We start from the raw sequence: 20,866 nt of genomic DNA, 5'->3' as shown, positions 1-20,866 counted from the left end.
ATCCAGATGTAAAATGAGTAGCAACTGAAGACAATGGCATGACTTCCCAGCATGCCGGGCTATTGCAGCAAAGATTTCCAGTTCCAGTCTGGCACCTAGGGAAATTCACAAGGCAAGCAAACTGCAATTATAAGCATCCATTAACAGAAACGCTTGTACAGGGCACGTAGAGACGTTGTTACTAAAAGGTTGCACTATAGTACAAACTTCGATACAGGGAAAAAAGCATGATATGGATCTAAATCATAGTGTCTGACCTCTTATAATATGGACTTTACCTTATAAATCACTATGATAGGCAAAAGTATTTTCTTAAGGCTTTGGCAAGATATTATTTTTGCTGAACATAGGTATCATCCACAAAGTATACTAGATGCCAGTGAAAGCTTAAAATGTATCATTGAAGAACACCCTATTCTAATGCACTCTATGAGATTGTATTGGACGCAGTTGTGTCCTGATGGGATGTCCTGTCCTTGTTGCCTATGTTCACCTACAAGGTGTTCTTTGTTTAGTACTCAGCTGTTTAGAACAAAGACATTAAACAGAACTATAAAAGGCCACGTTATATTGAGTCAGACAGCTTACCATACTGACTAGCATCAAAACATGTAATGGGGGAGCCTAGGACCTCCACAAAATACCCCATGCTTCTCAAGTGCTGGTACATGTCACGGAAGTTGGTGTGGATGTGGTCTCCATTCCTAATGAAAAGAAAACAATACCCAGTCACTAGGGTGTAAAGGTTTCTCTCCATTTACCACAGGCCCAATGCAAAGATGGACAGAACCCTCAACACCTTGACAGCAACATATTACTTTTAAAATACATTAGCAAGTTTGAGCATTTCCCCACACACCTCTACCAAATAACCAACTACTTGTCTCCATAGAGAAATTCAAGTCAGGATAGACCTAGCAAGTGTAAAAAACAAAAACTTTCAAGCATAATGGCTAATGACTGAAGGTAGAAGCAAAAAAAGAGATTGGCACTGATCAAATGATTGTGTTATACAACACAAGCTTGATACCAACGTATCATGATTTGGAAGCAAGCACCTCACTAACATGCCCAACTTTTCACATCTTCATTTCAATCTTCTTTTGGTGTCCGTGCTCCAAAGCTGAGTCAACAATTCAAAGGTATGTACGCTAGAGAATGTACTCAAGCCTATTTGAAGACATAGGAAAATACCTTTCAACTAAAGGTAACTTTCAACTAAGTTACCGACCGGTATTTGGTGTTTGACATGTAGGGGGCCTAAATTTTACAGAATCTGTAAATTTACCGATTCGGTAAATCAAGATGTAGGTGGCACTTAAAACAGTGCCACAGGCCCTTAAGAATTCGTTATTTACCACCAAATACTATTTGGTGGTAAATAACTAATTCCTGTGTACATACACATCTGTGGATGTACACCTGTGCCATGTGGCACACATACATGCCCTTAGGGCATGTATGTGTGCCACATGGCACACAAGCCAGAATCAGGGGTGCAACAGGGTGTCAAAGTGACACCCTGTCCCCCTTGACAATTCGGTAATTTTACTGAATCGGTATTTACCGATTCGGTAGTTGACATCGATTCCTATGGGCCTCAAGGCCCATAGGAATCAATGGCAATTACCGAATCAGTAAATACAGATTCGGTAATTACCAAATCATTCCGATTAAGTAAAAATTACCGAATAATTACCTACATCTTATTTACCGAATCTAAAATACCGAATCCGTATAATTCGGTATTTTAGAGTCTGTAAATCAGATTTACCTACATCTGGCCCTAGGTCTCTCAGTATATGGGGTACACCTCTGGCTGGCATGTTTGTAAGATGACGAAACTATCTTCACCCACCAATAATTTGACTTTCTGGAGGGCTAAAACCCGTTAGTTATGTTGTTTACGTTGCATGTTCTTCCTTGGGGCTGTTTTGCTGAGTTACTAGGTTACACTTTTATGTAAGCAGATAGCTTCACAAATTGTTTCAATGGCAGCAAATATCTTGGTCCTATTGACTGCATACAAAACTACGTAGGAACTACGGATACCTGGTTGTGCCACAACCATCTTAAGTTAAACAGCAAGAAAGCCAACACCCTCCTGCAATCATCACACACTAAGATATGGGAGCACCAAGTTTGGCAATGCAAGCTTGTCGACCCACATCCCTCCAGTGAATTTCATAAATCATGTAAAAAGCAACAGTGACTCCAGTCTTAATATGATATATGAGATCTGATTAGCAATAGGTGCGTCATGAAAATGTTTTTATACTTTTTTTCTAATCTTGTATAAAGTGAGGATTGCCTGTGCTTTCATATTATCTAGAGTGGGCTATTGCAACCCAATTCACTAAAGCCTACTGAAAACTCAAAGTATAGACTGCAGTTCCTCCCAACTGTGTCTGGCAAGCTGACACAGGACCTAACATCACATTTGTGTGCTCCTCACTAGACTGACTTCCCCATGCTTGGACAGACCAAGTTTAACAGACTCTTCTTAGTCCATAAATGGCTATATTACTGGACCGAACGCTGCTACCAAACTGCTAATCTGGCACCAGTCACCTTGTGCCCAAAAATAAAATACTGAAGTGTTTTCATGAGTTTAAACAAACTCCCACTAGGAACAAAGTTTGTTGTTGTTTACTGTAATGCTGTTGAATTGGGTAAGAGTCCTATTTGTAAAGACATCAATCTGTTCACGTTAAGGGAAACTCAGAACTCCTGGCTAGACCCTTACTAATCATTATGTGCAAGATTAGCTGGTCGATTTTTACTAAGCCATTTCTATAGTGTCACAAAGTCTCCAAGACGGCGTAGTGCTCCATAAGTGCAAGATACAAATATATTCTGTTATGGTTGTAGAACTAAAAGCAATCCCTACATTAGCATAATCTGTTCTAGATTCTAAACCAAGACACATTTTAAACACGAACCAGTCCAAAGGGTCATTCTTCATCCTGAGGTTGTCCCTTGGGAAGTAGCCTGGTGGGTAGCGGAGATTATGGTATTGATCCCAGAGGACTCTCTTGCTTCGAGGAGGCGTAGGAATGATCTTTACTTTGACAGGGAGCTTCACGGTTGAGAACTGCTCTGCACCATTTTTAGACTGAAAGCGAGAAAATTACCCATTAATGATAGAGAACATAATCCATTTGCTAATACCCAGGTCAAACATGTTTTGAGTTGGGACACTAGTTTCCCGGAGTCATAACATACTACATCAGCTCAAACTAAAACACAACGTCAAAAACAAGATTACCAGAATGGCAACTTTATCACACTGATTTATTAAACAGTCTTACTTGACGCAAAAGAAAGAAATAGATTACATCATAAAGGCTCTTCTAAAGTGCATCAATATCAAAGGTTTACTAGCAACAAAGAACTGTGCTCACAACAGGAAATAATATAAATGTTTGTCATTAAAGAATCTGCACTCCACTGTTACACTATAGGAACCTGATTGGTACACTGAATCATAATGCTTTGTCCATTCTTAAGCGGATCTACGTTCTCAAGCCAGGTAGACTCTTCAGTACTGACTAACTTTTTTTGCAGAACGATCCTTTCAGAAATCTAACTTCGAGGCTCCTGATGAAGTGAGAGTAGCAAAAAGTGTACTGAACAAATAGCACTGCACATGAGTGTAATGTACCATTAATCCACAGGAACATTTTGGATTAAGTAGGAGTTAAAAAAGCTTCATCCGGCTTGTGATGAAGTTTTTAATGAAAATATTTAGTAGAGAAGAAAAGACTGTTAGATACCGTTTGTGCAGGAGGGACTACAGGCATTACTGCACGTGGACTTTCGAGGTATTAAATCAGATGTACATAATCGATGAGTCAGTATAAAACAGTACATTCAAGAATTGAATGTCTTAAACAGTTTCGTTTTTACATTTTTAAGAAAACAAATAAATGTTGTTAAAATTGTAGAAAAACTGTGAGGAACTTCCTAAGTGAGGTACCTAAATAGGAAAATGAGCATCTCTGATCCATTTCCTGCCGGAACGTGGGAGAGTTTGCAAACTGTTAAAAGTGGCAGCAGCTGAGGCGCGTGAGGCTGGCATGCTTCCCCCCGACCAGAGGTTAGCCACCATCGTGGTTATCCATAAGGAAGGGAAGCCAAGAGATTTGTGCCGATCGTATCGCCCCATCTCTTTTGAACGCGGAGCCTAAGATTCTAGCCAAAATGCTCGCCAACCGTCTGATTGGCGTCATCGGTGACTTAGTGCATCCGGACCAGTCGGGCTTTATTGCACACCGCAACACTGCTCTTAACTTGCGTCGACTCCACGGTGCCCTGGCCAGGGCCCATACGCTCGAGGAGCTGGCTGTCTTGGCGTCGTTGGACGCCACAATGGCTTTCGACTCCCTCGAGTGGAGTTACCTGTGGGCAGTGTTGGAGAAGCTCTGTTTTGGCCCGGAATTTGTGGGGTGGGTCAAACTTCTGTATGCCGGACCGTTGGCTAACGTAGCTGTCAACGGCCGAGTTTCCGCACCCTTTGTTCTTCAGAGGGGCACCAGATAGGGTTGCCCTTTGTCACCCCTCCTGTTTGCACTTGTGCTTGAGCCGCTGGCGGCCTGGCTGCGCAGCCACCCCGACTTACATGGTATCAGATTGGCCCCCGACTTCGAGGACCGAGTGTCGCTGTACGCAGATGATATCCTGCTGTACCTCACTTTCCCCTGTAAATCCCTGATTGTGGCTTGTGACGTGTTGAGACATTTCGGTCGGTACTCCGGCCTAGTTATTAACTGGTCCAAGTCATACTTGTACGTCCTGAAAGGGGGAACGCCTCGCCTTTCGAGGGGTTGAAGCATACAGGTGGCGAACCAGGGCTTCAAGTATCTGGGCATTTATATCTCCACTAATCCCAAGGCGCGCTATGAACACAACTTGCTTCCCCCTCTTCTCCGCCTTCGGCGTGATGTGGAGGGGTGGCGTAAACTCCCGCTTTCCCTGCTTGGGCGCGCGGCGCTGTTTAAAATGATGTCCTTGCCCAGGTTTATCTATGCCCTGCAAAATACTCAAGACCCGGTTCCAGCTCGATACTTCGGCGAGATCGAGAGTCTACAACGCGCCCTGCTTTGGGATGGCCGCCCTAGGATCGCTATCACGAAGCTCACGCTACCGTGGTACGATGGGGGGATAGCATTACCCGATGTGCGGAGGTATTACTGGGCCTCCCAGTTGGCGGCCATTAACCATGGCTTATACGGTCCGGTGGACAACCCGGAGTATGCTATGGATCGATGGCTATTGGGCGGAGGGAGGTATCACAGGGCTCTCTACTCGAGGTCACTCGACAGGCGGATGTCTGGTCCAACGGAAACCGCAGTCCATATTTGGAGGGCGATCACTAAGGCGCAGGGATGGAAGGATAGACTGACGAAGGCGACCCCACTGTACGATTCGGACATCCTGGGCAAATTATGGCATACCAGGGGGTTTGATAAATGGGACCTAATTGGCATCTCCAAGGTGGAGGACATGTTACTACGTGGCGAGGTTAAAACCTTCGCACAATTACAAGCGGAGTGTGAGAAGGTGGCCTGATATGCAGTGCTCACTATTCTAGTGAACACTATGTATCAGTCCAGCAACCCTTATTGATGATTGGTTGTAAGTCAACCTTATAGACCAGCTATCCTAGTAGTGTGGATACGAGCAGTCTAAGGCTAAAGACTCGAGAGGGCGTGTTAAGCCAGCTGTTATACCACACATATACCCCTTGAACACCAAGTGAAAGGACACCACACAAGTGTTATGAAAATAAACAGTGTATTTATTAAAATCACAACAGCCCTGTACTCTTTATGAGGACAGGGTACTACGCACAAAACAAAACTCTTACGAAAATACTTAAGTTAGCACAGTATTGCAAATGCTACTTACCAGTATGCATCTGTTCTTGGCATGTAGGGCTGCTGACATTCATATCTGTGCATAGATCGCCACCTAGTGTTGGGTCCGGATGATTGCACATTGTTGTCCTGGAAGAGTCTTCGAAGTATCACGAGATAGGTGGCTCCTCCCCTGGACTACAGTGCGCATGGGCATCGCCTCCATCCCCAGATTGTTTTTAGCCATTGGCAGAGATGGAGTGAAGAATGTGAGTGATGACCATGCTATGAGCATATGTGTATATATGAATAAATACTGCAGCTGCTACAGGCGCCGGGGAGGAGGGTGGGCGATATGAATGTCAGCAGCCCTACATGCCAAGAACAGATGCATACTGGTAAGTAGCATTTGCAGTTCGAGGCATGTGGGCTGCTGAATTCATATCTGTGCATAGAATACATAGCAGTCCCTCCATTATCGGCGGCCGCCCGTGCCAGCTGCAGCAGTCTGAAAAAGCGTTTTTAGAACAGCCTGACCAACAGCTGCCTGCTGTTTGGAATGCACGTCTACACAGTAGTGCTTAGTGAAAGTATGTGTGGTAGACCATGTGGCTGCTCTACAGATATCTTCTAAGGGAATGTTACCTAGGAAAGCCATAGAGGCCCCCAACTTCCTGGTGGAGTGGGCCCTCGGTGGGATAGTGAGAGTGCGCTTAGCTTTAGCGTAACAGATTTGAATGCACTTTACTATCCATCTAGCAATCCCCGCTTTGGAGATAGCGTTTCCCTTGTGGTGTGTGGCAAAAAGTTGTTTGGTTTTGCGGAAATCTTTTGTCCTGTCTACATAGTACAGCAAGGCCCTTTTCACATCAAGGGTGTGGAGCATGCGCTCCGCCAGCGTCTCTGGGTTTTGGAAAAACACCGGCAATTCAATTGTCTGGTTTATGTGGAATTGTGAAACCACTTTGGGTAAGAATTTAGGGTTAGTGCGGAGCACCACCCTGTTAGCATGTACTTGGAAGAAAGGTTCTTGGATGGTGAGCGCCTGCAGCTCGCTGACCCTCCGTAGCGATGTAATTGCTACTAAGAACGCAACCTTCCTAGTCAGTAACTGAAGCTCACAAGAGTGCAGTGGCTCAAAGGGAGGACCCATCAGCCTCGTAAGAACCACGTTGAGGTTCCATTCTGGAGCTGGTGGGGTCCTTGGTGGAATGCCCCTTTTGAGTCCTTCCAGAAAGGCCTTGATAGCAGGGACCTTAAAGAGTGACAGGTGCTGCCTATTCTGGAGGTATGCTGCCATAGCAGACAGGTGAATGCGGATGGAAGAGTACGCTAGATTACATCGATACAGGTGAAAAAGGTAACAGATGATGTTTCGAATGGAAGCATCTAGCGGGTCAATGTTGTGGTTAGCACAGTAGATGACAAACCTCTTCCATTTAGCCGCATAACAAGCTCTAGTAGTGGGCTTCCTTGCCTCCCGAATGATGTCCATGCAATCGGGAGGAAGATTGAGGTAGCCAAACTCTAGGACTTCAGGAGCCAGATCGCCAGGTTGAGCTGTTGCGGATCTGGGTGCTGAATGTCGCCATGGCTCTGCGTCAGAAGGCTGGGAGTGAGATGAAGCCTTTGATGCGGTACCACGGAGAGTTCCAGAAACGTGGTGTACCATGGTTGGCGAGCCCACGTTGGAGCAACCAGGATGAGCGTCATCGAGTGCTGCCTGAGCTTGCGTGCCACCAGCGGTATCAGAGGTGCTGGGGGAAAAGCGTACGCAAATCTGCCTGACCAGTTCATCCACATCGCATTGCCCTGTGATTGGGGGTGTGGGAACCTGGCGGCGAAGCTTTGGCATTTTGCGTTCTCCTTTGTGGCGAACAGGTCTATCTCTGGATGACCCCACTTTTGGAAGTACGGTTGGAGTACTGATGGATGTATCTCCCACTCGTGCATCTGATGGCTGTGCCTGCTGAGCAGATCTGCCATCTGATTGTCCTTGCCCGGGAGATGCTCTGCCATGAGGAAGATGTTCCTCTGAATGGCCCACTTCCACATGCTCGGAGCCAGATGAGACAGCTGCGGAGAGTGTGTGCCTCCCTGCTTCTGAATGTAGTACATGGCCGTCATGTTGTCCGTCCGGATCAACACGACCTTGTTGCACAGATGTACTTTGAACGCCTTTAAGGCCATGAAGATTGCCATCAGTTCCAACACATTGATGTGCATCTTCCTTTGCTGTGGTGTCCATAGTCCCTGCACAGTGTAATGGAGTACATGCGCTCCCCATCCCTGGAGAGAGGCGTCCGTCGTCAGGATAATCTGTGGGACAGGCTCTTGGAATGGTCGGCCCTTGCAAAGGTTTTGTGGATTCCACCAATGCAGAGAGTTGTATGCCCGACCGCTCACCAACACTAGGTCTGTCAGTTGTCCATGAGCCTGAGTCCACTGGCGTGCTAGGCACTCCTGAAGCGGACGCATATGTAGTCTCGCGTGCGGGACAATGGAGATGCAGGAGGCCATCATGCCTATCAACTGCATGAACACCTTCGCTGGAAGCGAGTGTTGGGGTCTGAATCGTTGGATCAGCACCTGGATACTGGCGATTCTCACTGAATTCGGCTGCGCAGTGGCTGCCAGAGTGTCGATTGTCGCGCCCAGATACTGTCGCACGTGGGCGGGCTGGAGATGGGACTTTGGGTAGTTCAGAGAGAATCCCAGATCGTGCAGGAGATGAATGGTGCGTGACACGTGGTCGACGCACTGCTGTTCTGTTTTTGCTTGAATGAGCCAGTCGTCCAGGTATGGAAAGACGTGGACGTGCTGGCGACGGAGATGCGCCGCCACAGTCGCCAGGCATTTTGTAAATACCCTTGGTGCCGTGGTGACCCCGAACGGCAGAACTCTGAACTGGTAATGCTGGTCTAAGATCGTGAATCTGAGATACTTCCTGTGGGAAGGATGCAGGGGGATATGAAAATAGGCATCCTTCAGATCCAGCGTAGCCAGGAAGTCCCCCTGTTGAAGCAGGGGAAGCACCTGCTGCAACGTGAGCATATGGAAGTGCTCCGAGAGGATGTACCAGTTCAGGGGCCTGAGGTCCAGGATCGGCCTGAGGGATCCGTCCTTTTTGGGGATCAAAAAATACAGGGAGTAAACCCCTGTTCCCCGCTCTTGCAATGGAACGAGCTCTATCGCCCCTTTTTGCAGCATGACTAGAACTTCTTGCTGCAACAAGGTCAAGTGCTCGCCGGACATAGGACGGCTTCTTGGCGGTATGTCCGGTGGAATGGACGTAAGCTCTAGACAGTACCCGTACTGGATAAGAGACCTCACCCACCTGTCCGTGGTGATGGACCTCCACGCTGGCAGGAACTGCTGGAGTCTCCCCCCGACCGGTGTTGTGTGATCGGGGGGCAGTGACAAGGCGTCACTGCTTGTTGGTGGTGGTGGACCTGGAGCCATTGTTTCCACGTCCCCTGCCCTTGATATTATTGCCTCTGTAACCACCTCTACCTTTGTTGTTATACGAGGCTTGGGTGTTACCCTTGTAATATTGTGTGGACTGGGATGCCTGTCCCCTTGAGGTGCCTTTTGAATTTGAGCGGCGAAAGGAACCACTCCGAAACTGCTGACTTTGTAAAGCCCCCATAGACTTGGCAGTTTCAGTATCTTTTTTCATTTTTTCCAGGGAGGCATCCACTTCAGGGCCAAACAGATGGTCAGGATTCACTGTTTGATTCAATATCGTAGTTTGGATGTCGGGTTTGAACCCCGAAATTCTAAGCCAGGCATGGCGTCTAAGTAACACACTTGTATTGATAGCTCTGGAGGCTGTGTCTGCCACATCTAGGGCACATTTGATGGATGCATTTGTAATGAGTTTACCCTCCTGAATGAGCATCTCTCCTGCCTCCTTGTATTGGTCAGGCAAGTGTTGCAGAATGGCCTCTAACGTGTCATAATGGGCCCTATCATAACGTGCAAGCAGGGCTTGGGTGTTAGATATTCTCCAGATGTTAGCTGCCTGGGCAGCAATCTGTTTGCCTGAGGCCTCAAAGATCTTGGACTCTTTGTCTGGGGGAGGAGCGTCACCAGTAGTTTGAGAGTTCGCCCTCTTCCGAGCGTTGGAAATAACCAAGGAGTCCAAAGGCAAGTGTCCCTTGATATATGTCGGATCCGTGGGAGTTGCCTTATATTTCCTGTCGATGCGAGGGTTGACCACACGCGCCCGGGTGGGCTCTTTGAAAACCTCCGCTGCATGTTTAGGCACCCCCTTCAGCATCGGCAGCGTCTTGACCGATTTCTCAGCCACCGAGAAGGTGTCGAATAAGAAGTCCGCATCCACGGGGTCTGAGTGGAGCTCGACGTCGTGGTTAGCCGCAGCTCTCTCTATCAAAGCATTGAAGGCCGCCGAGTCCTCTGTCGGGGACGTCTTGGCGGCGAAAAGTTGAGTGTCCTGACCCGACTGCGGGTCTTCCATGTCGCCTCCGGCGGTCCAAGGTACATGCTCCTCCTCCGGATCCGAGTACGCAGGATAGTTGTACTCGGCATCTTCCTCGTCCGCATCGGCTGCGACGGAATGCGTCGGCGAGTCTCCCAGGGCCTGTGGGGACACAGGTTCCACCAGAGCCGAAGAGTCCGCAGAGTACTTCTTGTTTTTGAGCGGGATCTTAAAAGGTTCCAACGCCGGCTCCGTCGTGATTTTCCTTTTGAGGAGCGACAGTTTCCCGGTGTTGGCGTCGATGATTACCTCACGACGTTCCTCCACCGCAAGCGGCTGGAGCCGAAGCTTCGACACCACCAAGGCAGCTTTCGGCGTCAATACCTCCTTGGAGTGCCCGCCCTGTTTCGGCGCGAAGGCCTTCGGCGCCGACTTGGGTGGAAGGGTGAAACGAATAGGCGTTTGTTCCTTAGTAGGCTTAGGCGTGAGCTTAGGCGCTACAGTGTCCTGAGCGGGAACCACACTGGACTTTCGGATCCGCTGTAAGGAGTCCCCCACCTTCTTCGTAAAGGTTGGAGAGGGCTGGACCGGCTCGAGCGACACCTCATCGTCGAGAGCCTGATCGCCGGCAGGCACTTTCTTCGGGGCCGACGCCCCATGCCTATGCGCGTCGTCGCCCTGACGCTTCTTTGGAGCGGTCTTCGGGTCCACGACCCCTTTCGGCGCCGACGCAGCCGCGTCGGAGGACTTCGCCTTCGGCGCCGACCCAGTGGGCTTCGGGTCGGCCATTTTGGCGTGGCTCTTCAAGTCGGCCATTTAGGTTTTCTTGGAAGTTGACGCCTCCAGAACCTTCTTTACCAGCGCAACTTTCAGTTTCGGTTTCGCATCCGAGGGTGCGTGACCAGTTGGCTTCACTTTCGTTTTCTTCAACATAAGTGATGGCTTAGAAATGTCCGTGACCAGGCCCGGAGGCGGGGACGTAGGACTCATAGTTAGATCTTGGGTAAGGCCCGAAGGCGATCCCTCGACCTGGGCCGTATGAAGGGGAATAACCCCTGAGTCTGGTTGGGGTGCTCCTCCTCCGAGCTATCTCCCATTGTGGCACAAGCCTGATCGTCGTCCCCTACCTCGTCGGAGACTTCGTCAAAGTCCTCCTCACCCGCGTCGTAGGTCTCCTCCTCGGACGCGGGGCCAGAGTCCGACCCTCGCACGTCGTCTTCTCCCTCAACAGATTCCTGGAAAATGTCATCTGGTGGGGGCGCCGAAGCCGATAATTGAGCCTGTAGCCTATTGGCCCGGCGAATCTTTAAAGTCTTCTTGCTTCGGAATTTCGAACACGCCATGCAGGTGTCTTCGCGGTGATCCGGTGACAAGCAGGTATTGCACACAGGGTGCACGTCGAGGTGTGAATATTTGGAGTGACACAGCGGACACTTTTTAAATGGAGTCCGCTCCATAGCAAAGGGTGTAGTGTAGGCCCGTCCGCGCCGAAAGCACGTGGAAGGGCAGCAAGAGATTGGAGCTGAGAGTCAGAAAGAAACCCGTACGCAACTATACCGACGCCCAGCCTAAAGACCTTTTGGTCTCGAGTAGAAGTTGAACAACTATCGGTTCCGACAGAGGGAACCGAAACACATCCGAACCCAATGGCGGAAAAAAACAATCTGGGGATGGAGGCGATGCCCATGCGCACTGTAGTCCAGGGGAGGAGCCACCTATCTCGTGATACTTCGAAGACTCTTCCAGGACAACAATGTGCAATCATCCGGACCCAACACTAGGTGGCGATCTATGCACAGATATGAATTCAGCAGCCCACATGCCTCGAACATACAAATGCCCGAGGGGCACGGAAAACCATATACTCTGAAAGTGGAATGCGAAATTACTAGCAGGTAAGTACAGTACTAATAGGCTTTGGAATCGCTAGGACTTGACTATAGAATTGTTAGATTACTTCTAGGAGACCCAGGGGACTCGGGTGCAGAGTGTGCACTCTCACGCGTGATGCGGGACAAAGTCTATGGTAGCTAGATTTCACAGAGTTAGTGTTCTCGGGCGAACCCGACCTGGTAGGAGGAAAACGAAAGTGGATTCTGACCCTTGGATAGTGAGGCTATGCTGGGGCACCGAAATGCCGAAGTTACCTAGCCCAGGGGCTGCAGCTGCATAGGTCTCAAAAGACGTCGGGAATCCTCGTAGACGGACCAGGAGCCTGGAAGAAAGATGCTGGCAGGCGACCAGTGAAGAGAGTTCGAAGTGATCCAAGCCTGGATCTTGAAGAGAGATGACACCTGAAAGCAGAGGGGACCAAGTTCGTGACTACTAGCCAGTAGTCAGGTGGCACCAGGAGGGCACCGGATGGTAGTCACCTCGACTAGGTGAGTGGGTGGCGCTGTGCTCTGCAGATCTCACGGACCAGGAGGCGTTGTCGGCGACCAGGATGGAGGAACGAGCTGTCCCATGATGGATAAAGCTGTCGGCGTCGCTGGACCCAGGATTGGGCAACAAAGCCTTGGCAAATTCAAGCCCACGCGGTGGACTCAAAATGGTGTCTGGAGTGGACCAGGAGGGTCCGGGGTGCTTCTCTTGAAGAAGGAAGCAAGGGCCAGTCTGGAGCAACCAGACCAGCAGCAGTGATGTCGTCGGGCGTCGTTCAGAAGGCCACAAGCCAGCGGGCTAGTAGCCAAACAACGCGGTGAGCAGCAAAAAGCAGAAGGGCCCCACGCAGATCGTGGAGATGCTGGAGGGCTGATCTTCGGTGCTGGAGCTGCTCAGGTCGGGGTTTCTCGGACCCCAAAGCACTCACCAGAGGGACACTCGGCGGGCTTGTTGTGAAGAAGTCGTGCAGTCTTGGCGATCGTCGGTCCCTCGAGGTCTCGACGCACTCACGGTTCTCAGCTTGGCTGTAGAGGTGAGTAGAGGTCAGAGGTGCCAGGGAAGCCGGGTCTCGTCGTGCTGGGTCGTCGGATTCCTGAGGAAGGACTTGCAGCAGACCGCAGTGTTCTTGATGGTGCCTGCGGATGCAGGGTGACTACTCCTTAGCCACAAGGGAGAATCTTGAAGAAGAAATCTTGATGTCTTTTCGCAGAAAGTCGTGTCTTGATTCCAAAGATGATCTAATTTGAACAGGGGGCCCGCTCCCATCTTTATACTAAGAAAAGGGGCTGACCCGGTGACTAGGTCCTGCCTATGGGTGGGACTAGGAGGGGGGTGGTTACACCCCTCTCCCATGCCGGACTTTCCCCAGGCCAGGGGCTGGTGTGCCCCTGGAACTGGTTCTGACCGGCCTATGCGTAGTGAGCACCGGGGTGCCACTCAGCAGTCACCTTCCTGTAAAGCCCTGCCTACCCAGGATACACAAAACCCTGTCTGGGACGGTGCTAGCACCGCCCTCGACAGGAAACCCTTTGTCCAGGCTCCCCTCGCTGGAAGGACTCCCAGCTGCAGGGGGTCAGACTCGTGTCTGTGGTGGCAGCATCCATTTTGTGGAGCTGAGGCTTCGTTTAACTTTAACCGGGGTTCACAGTTACATACATGTCGTGTCCCCCTAGAAGGGTGGAATGCTAACCCCGTCGCCAGAATTGGCGAGGGGTTAGTATTCCAATTCGTATGACACCTTACTCGACATGTTTTGATAAAGCAATACCAAAGATAGCATTTAACCGCGAGGATTATAATGCACTTAAGAGTATATGGTATGCGTTATCATGGAACAGCTATTAGGACTTGGTTCCGCAAGCTGCAGACAGGCTCAGCTCATGCCAGAGCACCATCTCACACGATTCCAAGCACTCTGCCTTCAGGATTGTCAAGGCCTGCCATAGGAGTGACTGATAGGAATCTGTGTGTCCATTTTTAGGGTTAGATATAGGTATACTATTTCTACAGCAAAGGGTGATTACACGACTTTGCCCCAGCTGTCATGCAGCCAGTTGTGTCAAATTAAGGAGGCCAGCCAGGGGTGGCATAATACATGCTTCAGCCCCTGGTAGGCCCTGGGTACACCTATGCCCTGAGTTACAGGGTCTGATAAGGTGGCCCAGTACCAATTGGAAATGTACCTAAGGTACATGGAATCCATTTTACAGAGAGAGCAGTAGGCCTGGGGTCCTGATTGGCAGGGTCCCAGGTCGACTATGTCAAAAACCAGCTAAAACACAGGGCAAAAAGTTGGGGGCAACCATAGTCCGGAGGTACCTTCCTACACAACCCCCCCCCCAAACGAAAGGAGATAAGGCTATCCTTGTCCAGGTAAGCCTCTATTACCTAAGTGGCCATATAAGGAAGGACCAGCTCTGGCTTGGTTTCCCCCTGTGTCATGGTCCACTAGGCAACCCCTCACCCTAAGGGTGTCTGAGGGTCTCCACCATAGGGAATCTCTGTCTCTGGTGTGTCTTCGGAAAGAAAAAGGCTGATGCTGGGATGGAGTGCTGAAGTGAGGCTCCTCTACCTTTGGACTCAACTTCCTCCAAACACCATCCATCATGTGTGCCTTTCTTTCTTTAGCTGGGATGCACTGAGCTCTCAGGGTCAGCCTCTGGCTACCTAAAGCTAGAGGCTGAGTCCCTCTGTTTGGCTTACTGGAGGGACAGGTCAGGTCTGGGGTTTTAAGGCCCCATGTTTGGCTGTGCCCAACAGTGTCCAGCTGTGGGAGGTCCCTAACTACTTTTAAGGGGGATCCCTCAGGAGTCTGATTTCTTTTCACTTGGCTAGGTTTACCAGCTTCAGTGATCCTAATCTGCTGATTAAGGAGTTCTTCTGGACAGGGGGCCCTTTGGGGTCCACCACTGGCCTCCCTGACCTCTTCAGCCCTGGGCTGACTGAGGCAGGGTAGAGAGGGGCAGGTTACCTGCTCCAGACTGGGTCCCACCTTGGAAGGGTCCACTGACATCAGGGGCTCTGCCAGGCTAGGCCTGACTACCTCTGGGGCAGTTCCTTCACAAGGGGTCAGATCAGTTCCCTGAGGAGGCTGATCCTTTCCTAGAGTCTGGTGGGAGGGAGATTTCTCTTCCTCCTCAATGCTCTCTGTCTGAGTGGAGTGGTCCATTGTTTCAGGCTTCACAACACTATCTGTTTGAGTAGAGGCTGAGACCATTACAGCTTTGCCAACCTTTTCAGGAGGGCACTCAGTTTATGTTTGGGCTGTGACCGTCACAGCCCTCCTATCCTGTTCAAGAAAGTCTGTCTGAGCCTGGGCAGTGGCTACCACTGCTCTTCCAACCTTTTCAGGGAGGAATGGTGCTTGGACTGGGGTTGTAGCTATTACTGCCCCACTAACCTTTCTGGGTAGGCCTATCATTCTGGAGTGAGTTTCTTGCTCCACCTCAGCCCATGCTGAGATTTCCAGGTCATTCCCCAGTAAGCAATCTACAGGTAGGGTGTCTGTCACTGCCACTCTCATGGGCCCTGTGACATTACCCCAGCTAAGCTCAATTACTGCCATGGGATGCCTTCTTTTCACTCCATGAACGTCTGTCACCTGATAAGTGAAACCAGGGGTCAGTTGAGCAGAGGGGACCAGATGGTCAATCACCATGGTGATGCTGGCCCCTGTGTCTCTGTAGGCCTCAACTTTCTGACCATTGATAAGGGGCTCCTGTCTATACTTTCCCAAAAGGCGGGAACCAGTAGTGAAGTTGGCAAACCCCAAGCCAGTCTCACAGACAAGAGTTGTTTCAGGGGACCTGGCTAGGCCATAGTCCACCTGGTTTCCCAAAGTAATGCCCACCACATTCTTGGGGGCACTCCCACCACCTGGGGGATTACCACTAGTGGTAACAGGAGGTCTGGGAGTATTACCTGGGGGTATGTTTTCCTTATTGCTTTTTTTAGGGCAACTGACATCACTTTTGTAATGGCCCACCTGTTTACAGGTATGGCAATAAGGTTTCTTTTGGGTTTTGGGAGAAGTAGGGGACCCACCCTTGTCAGAGGATTTTTGGGGCCCTGTGGTTTGATCAGCAGATTTATTCCCACCCTTCTCTTGAGGCTTGGTTGATTCCTTCTTTTGGTCACCACCCTGGTTCTTAGGCCTGACCCTGGTTCTGACCCATTTGTCTGCCCTCTTACCCAATTCCTGTGGAGAGGTCAGATCAGAGTCTACCAGGTGCTGGTGTAATAACTGGTTCTGACAATTACCTAAGATTTGCTCCCTCATAATTAGATTGTACAATCCTTTAAAATCAGTAACCTTACTACCCAGTAGCCAGCCTTCAAAAGCCTTAGTGGCACAATCAACAAAGTCAGTCCAATCCTGAGACTGAGTTTTCTGGGTGTCTCTGAACATCATCCTGTACTGTTGAGTGGTTAAACCAAACCCATCAACCAGTGTATTCTTCAGGACTTGGTAATTGTTAGCATCCTCAACTCTAGTAGTGAGGAGCTTATCTCTACCTTTACCTTCAAAGGAGAGTCACAAGATAGCTGCCCACTGACTTTGGGGAACACCCTGCACAGTGCAGGCCCTCTCCAAAGCAGTTATCCATTTGTGGATGTCATCCCCTTGTTTAAAGGGGGGCACTATCTTATTCAGGTGCTTTGTATCAAAACTCCTTTCCCTATTGCTAGGTACATTGCTGCCACCAGTGGGGGCTACCCCACTTAACTGTTGCTCTCTAGCAAAGGCAAGCCTCTCTTTGGCCAGGGCAAGTTCTTCCCTTTCAATCCTCAGATTGGCTGCCCTTTCTTTAGCTTCATACACTCTCCTCCGAGGGGAAGTCATCCTCCTCAAAGCAGAGTTCTGAGAGCAATTGGTTTGAATGGATCTGCCAGAACCTCTTGATAGAGACATAACTCGTCCATTCCCAATGTTAAGCTGGCCTGAGAGGGGTCCCAGGGCTCTCCTAGTACCATTCTCATGCCTGCTTAAGTTGTCCCTAGTTAGCTGACTAACTACTTCTGGACCTTTGTCTGCCTCATCCCCAGATGTCTCCTGATCATCATCCTCCTCACCTGAGAGATGGATGAGATCTGGGTCACCCCTGGTTCCTTCTAGGGCTGGCATGTCCCCTTCTGGATGAGAAGAGCTACGAGTTTTCTCAGCCTTTCTAGCATCATAAGTCTCTAAGAGACCAATCAGAAATGGGATTGTGGGGTTAGACCCCTGTTTTAGCTTCCTGGAGGTACACACTTGTCTCATCTCCTGGAAGCTAAGGGCTGCATATCTAGAAGAGGCCTGTGGAGGGTCCTCAACCACCAGAGGGGTCTCAGTAGACTCTCCGAGGTTAGACATGCTTCTAGTGTGGTGTAAGTGATGCACCTACCTACACTATGTGTTTGCCTACTGATCCCTTGCTAAGAGTTGCAGCCAAGGTGTGCTAAGCCTTGAGGAGCTGCAGCAGCTGGTTCAGTAGAACTCAGAGTATTCTAAGCTAAGTTATATGTACCTACAAGTACTTATGTGATCTTTCAACAAGATATTCTTAGGATACGTGTGGTAAAACAACAGCAAGCTCAAATCCCAACCGCTGCTCACCAATGTGAGAATGTGGCCTGATATGCAGTGCTCACTATTCTAGTGAACACTATGTATCAGTCCAGCAACCCTTATTGATAATTGGTTGTAAGTCAACCTTATAGACCAGCTATCCTAGTAGCGTGGATACGAGCAGTCTAAGGCTAAAGACTCGAGAGGGCGTGTTAAGCCAGCTGTTATACCACACATATACCCCTTGAACACCAAGTGAAAGGACACCACACAAGTGTTATGAAAATAAACAGTGTATTTATTAAAATCACAACAGCCCTGTACTCTTTATGAGGACAGGGTACTAAGCACAAAACAAAACTCTTACGAAAATACTCAAGTTAGCACAGTTTATACAAATGCCCGAGGGGCACGGAAAACCATATACTCTGAAAGTGGAATGCAAAATTACTAGCAGGTAAGTACAGTACTAATAGGCTTTGGAATCGCTAGGACTTGACTATAGAATCGTTAGATTACTTCTAGGAGACCCAGGGGACTCGGGTGCAGAGTGTGCACTCTCACGCGTGATGCGGGACAAAGTCTATGGTAGCTAGATTTCACAGAGTTAGTGTTCTCGGGCGAACCCGACCTGGTAGGAGGAAAACGAAAGTGGATTCTGACCCTTGGATAGTGAGGCTATGCTGGGGCACCGAAATGCCGAAGTTACCTAGCCCAGGGGCTGCAGCTGCATAGGTCTCAAAAGACGTCGGGAATCCTCGTAGACGGACCAGGAGCCTGGAAGAAAGATGCTGGCAGGCGACCAGTGAAGAGAGTTCGAAGTGATCCAAGCCTGGATCTTGAAGAGAGATGACACCTGAAAGCAGAGGGGACCAAGTTCGTGACTACTAGCCAGTAGTCAGGTGGCACCAGGAGGGCACCGGATGGTAGTCACCTCGACTAGGTGAGTGGGTGGCGCTGTGCTCTGCAGATCTCACGGACCAGGAGGCGTTGTCGGCGACCAGGATGGAGGAACGAGCTGTCCCACGATGGATGAAGCGGTCGGCGTCGCTGGACCCAGGATTGGGCAACAAAGCCTTGGCAAATTCAAGCCCACGCGGTGGACTCAAAAGGGCGTCTGGAGTGGACCAGGAGGGTCCGGGGTGCTTCTCTTGAAGAAGGAAGCAAGGGCCAGTCTGGAGCAACCAGACCAGCAGCAGTGATGTCGTCGGGCGTCGTTCAGAAGGCCACAAGCCAGCGGGCTAGTAGCCAAACAACGCGGTGAGCAGCAAAAAGCAGAAGGGCCCCACGCAGATCGTGGAGATGCTGGAGGGCTGATCTTCGGTGCTGGAGCTGCTCAGGGTCGGGGTTTCTCGGACCCCAAAGCACTCACCAGAGGGACACTCGGCGGGCTTGTTGTGAAGAAGTCGTGCAGTCTTGGCGATCGTCGGTCCCTCGAGGTCTCGTCGCACTCACGGTTCTCAGCTTGGCTGTAGAGGTGAGTAGAGGTCAGAGGTGCCAGGGAAGCCGGGTCTCGTTGTGCTGGGTCGTCGGATTCCTGAGGAAGGATTTGCAGCAGACCGCAGTGTTCTTGATGGTGCCTGCGGATGCAGGGTGACTACTCCTTAGCCACAAGGGAGAATCTTGAAGAAGAAATCTTGATGTCTTTTCGCAGAAAGTCGTGTCTTGATTCCAAAGATGATCTAATTTGAACAGGGGGCCCGCTCCCATCTTTATACTAAGAAAAGGGGCTGACCCGGTGACTAGGTCCTGCCTATGGGTGGGACTAGGAGGGGGGTGGTTACACCCCTCTCCCATGCCGGACTTTCCCCAGGCCAGGGGCTGGTGTGCCCCTGGAACTGGTTCTGACCGGCCTATGCGTAGTGAGCACCGGGGTGCCACTCAGCAGTCACCTTCCTGTAAAGCCCTGCCTACCCAGGATACACAAAACCCTGTCTGGGACGGTGCTAGCACCGCCCTCGACAGGAAACCCTTTGTCCAGGCTCCCCTCGCTGGAAGGACTCCCAGCTGCAGGGGGTCAGACTCGTGTCTGTGGTGGCAGCATCCATTTTGTGGAGCTGAGGCTTCGTTTAACTTTAACCGGGGTTCACAGTTACATACATGTTGTGTCCCCCTAGAAGTGTGGAATGCTAACCCCGTCACCAGAATTGGCGAGGGGTTAGTATTCCAATTCGTATGACACCTTACTCGACATGTTTTGATAAAGCAATACCAAAGATAGCATTTAACCGCGAGGATTATAATGCACTTAAGAGTATATGGTATGCGTTATCATGGAACAGCTATTAGGACTTGGTTCCGCAAGCTGCAGACAGGCTCAGCTCATGCCAGAGCACCATCTCACACGATTCCAAGCACTCTGCCTTCAGGATTGTCAAGGCCTGCCATAGGAGTGACTGATAGGAATCTGTGTGTCCATTTTTAGGGTTAGATATAGGTATACTATATCTACAGCAAAGGGTGATTACACGACTTTGCCACAGCTGTCATGCAGCCAGTTGTGTCAAATTTAGGAGGCCAGCCAGGGGTGGCATAATACATGCTTCAGCCCCTGGTAGGCCCTGGGTACACCTATGCCCTGAGTTACAGGGTCTGATAAGGAGGCCCAGTACCAATTGGAAATGTACCTAAGGTACATGGAATCCATTTTACAGAGAGAGCAGTAGGCCTGGGGTCCTGATTGGCAGGGTCCCAGGTCGACTATGTCAAAAACCAGCTAAAACACAGGGCAAAAAGTTGGGGGCAACCATAGTCAGGAGGTACCTTCCTACACGGAGTTTCAGCTGGGTGAAACGGAATTCTTCCGGTATGCTCAGCTGAGACACGCATTGCTCTCCGCCAGGCCGGAGGGGGAGGCGATTCCTGACAGTTCTCCTTTGGAAGATAGGGTGCTGGACGGCCACATGCCAGACAGTGCCATTTCCTTGTCGTACAAGAAACTCATCAACGTCCATACAGATCTCCTCCTAGGTGTGAGGGACCAGTGGGTGCGAGATGGGATAGAGATTGATGACGAAGATTGGCAGAGTGCGGTGTCCTCCCCTAAGGAGGTTGCTATCTCCTCCCGCCTTCGGCTGGTGCAGCTCAAAATCCTGCACAGAGTCTATGTCACCGGTCCCAGACTTGTGCACATGGGGT

At 50.0% G+C, this 20,866-nt stretch overlaps 1 protein-coding gene across 1 annotated transcript in view; it reads right to left on the bottom strand.

Moving 5' to 3' along the window:
* Nucleotides 1–20,866, bottom strand: part of MBTPS1 (membrane bound transcription factor peptidase, site 1) — a gene marked incomplete at its 5' end in the record, with an annotated part of 218,955 nt that overhangs the window by 72,693 nt on the left and 125,396 nt on the right. The window contains 2 exons of the mRNA XM_086949849.1: nt 589–704; nt 2,943–3,115. Of these exons, the coding sequence (XP_086805975.1) occupies nt 589–704; nt 2,943–3,115 (289 nt within the window). The remainder of the gene's footprint in view (nt 1–588; nt 705–2,942; nt 3,116–20,866) is intronic.

The sequence above is a fragment of the Lissotriton vulgaris genome, unplaced genomic scaffold (assembly GCF_964263255.1).
Source record: "Lissotriton vulgaris unplaced genomic scaffold, aLisVul1.2 SCAFFOLD_912, whole genome shotgun sequence".
In the NCBI taxonomy this organism is placed as follows: domain Eukaryota; kingdom Metazoa; phylum Chordata; class Amphibia; order Caudata; family Salamandridae; genus Lissotriton; species Lissotriton vulgaris.
This window is presented reverse-complemented; position numbering and strand designations above follow the sequence as displayed.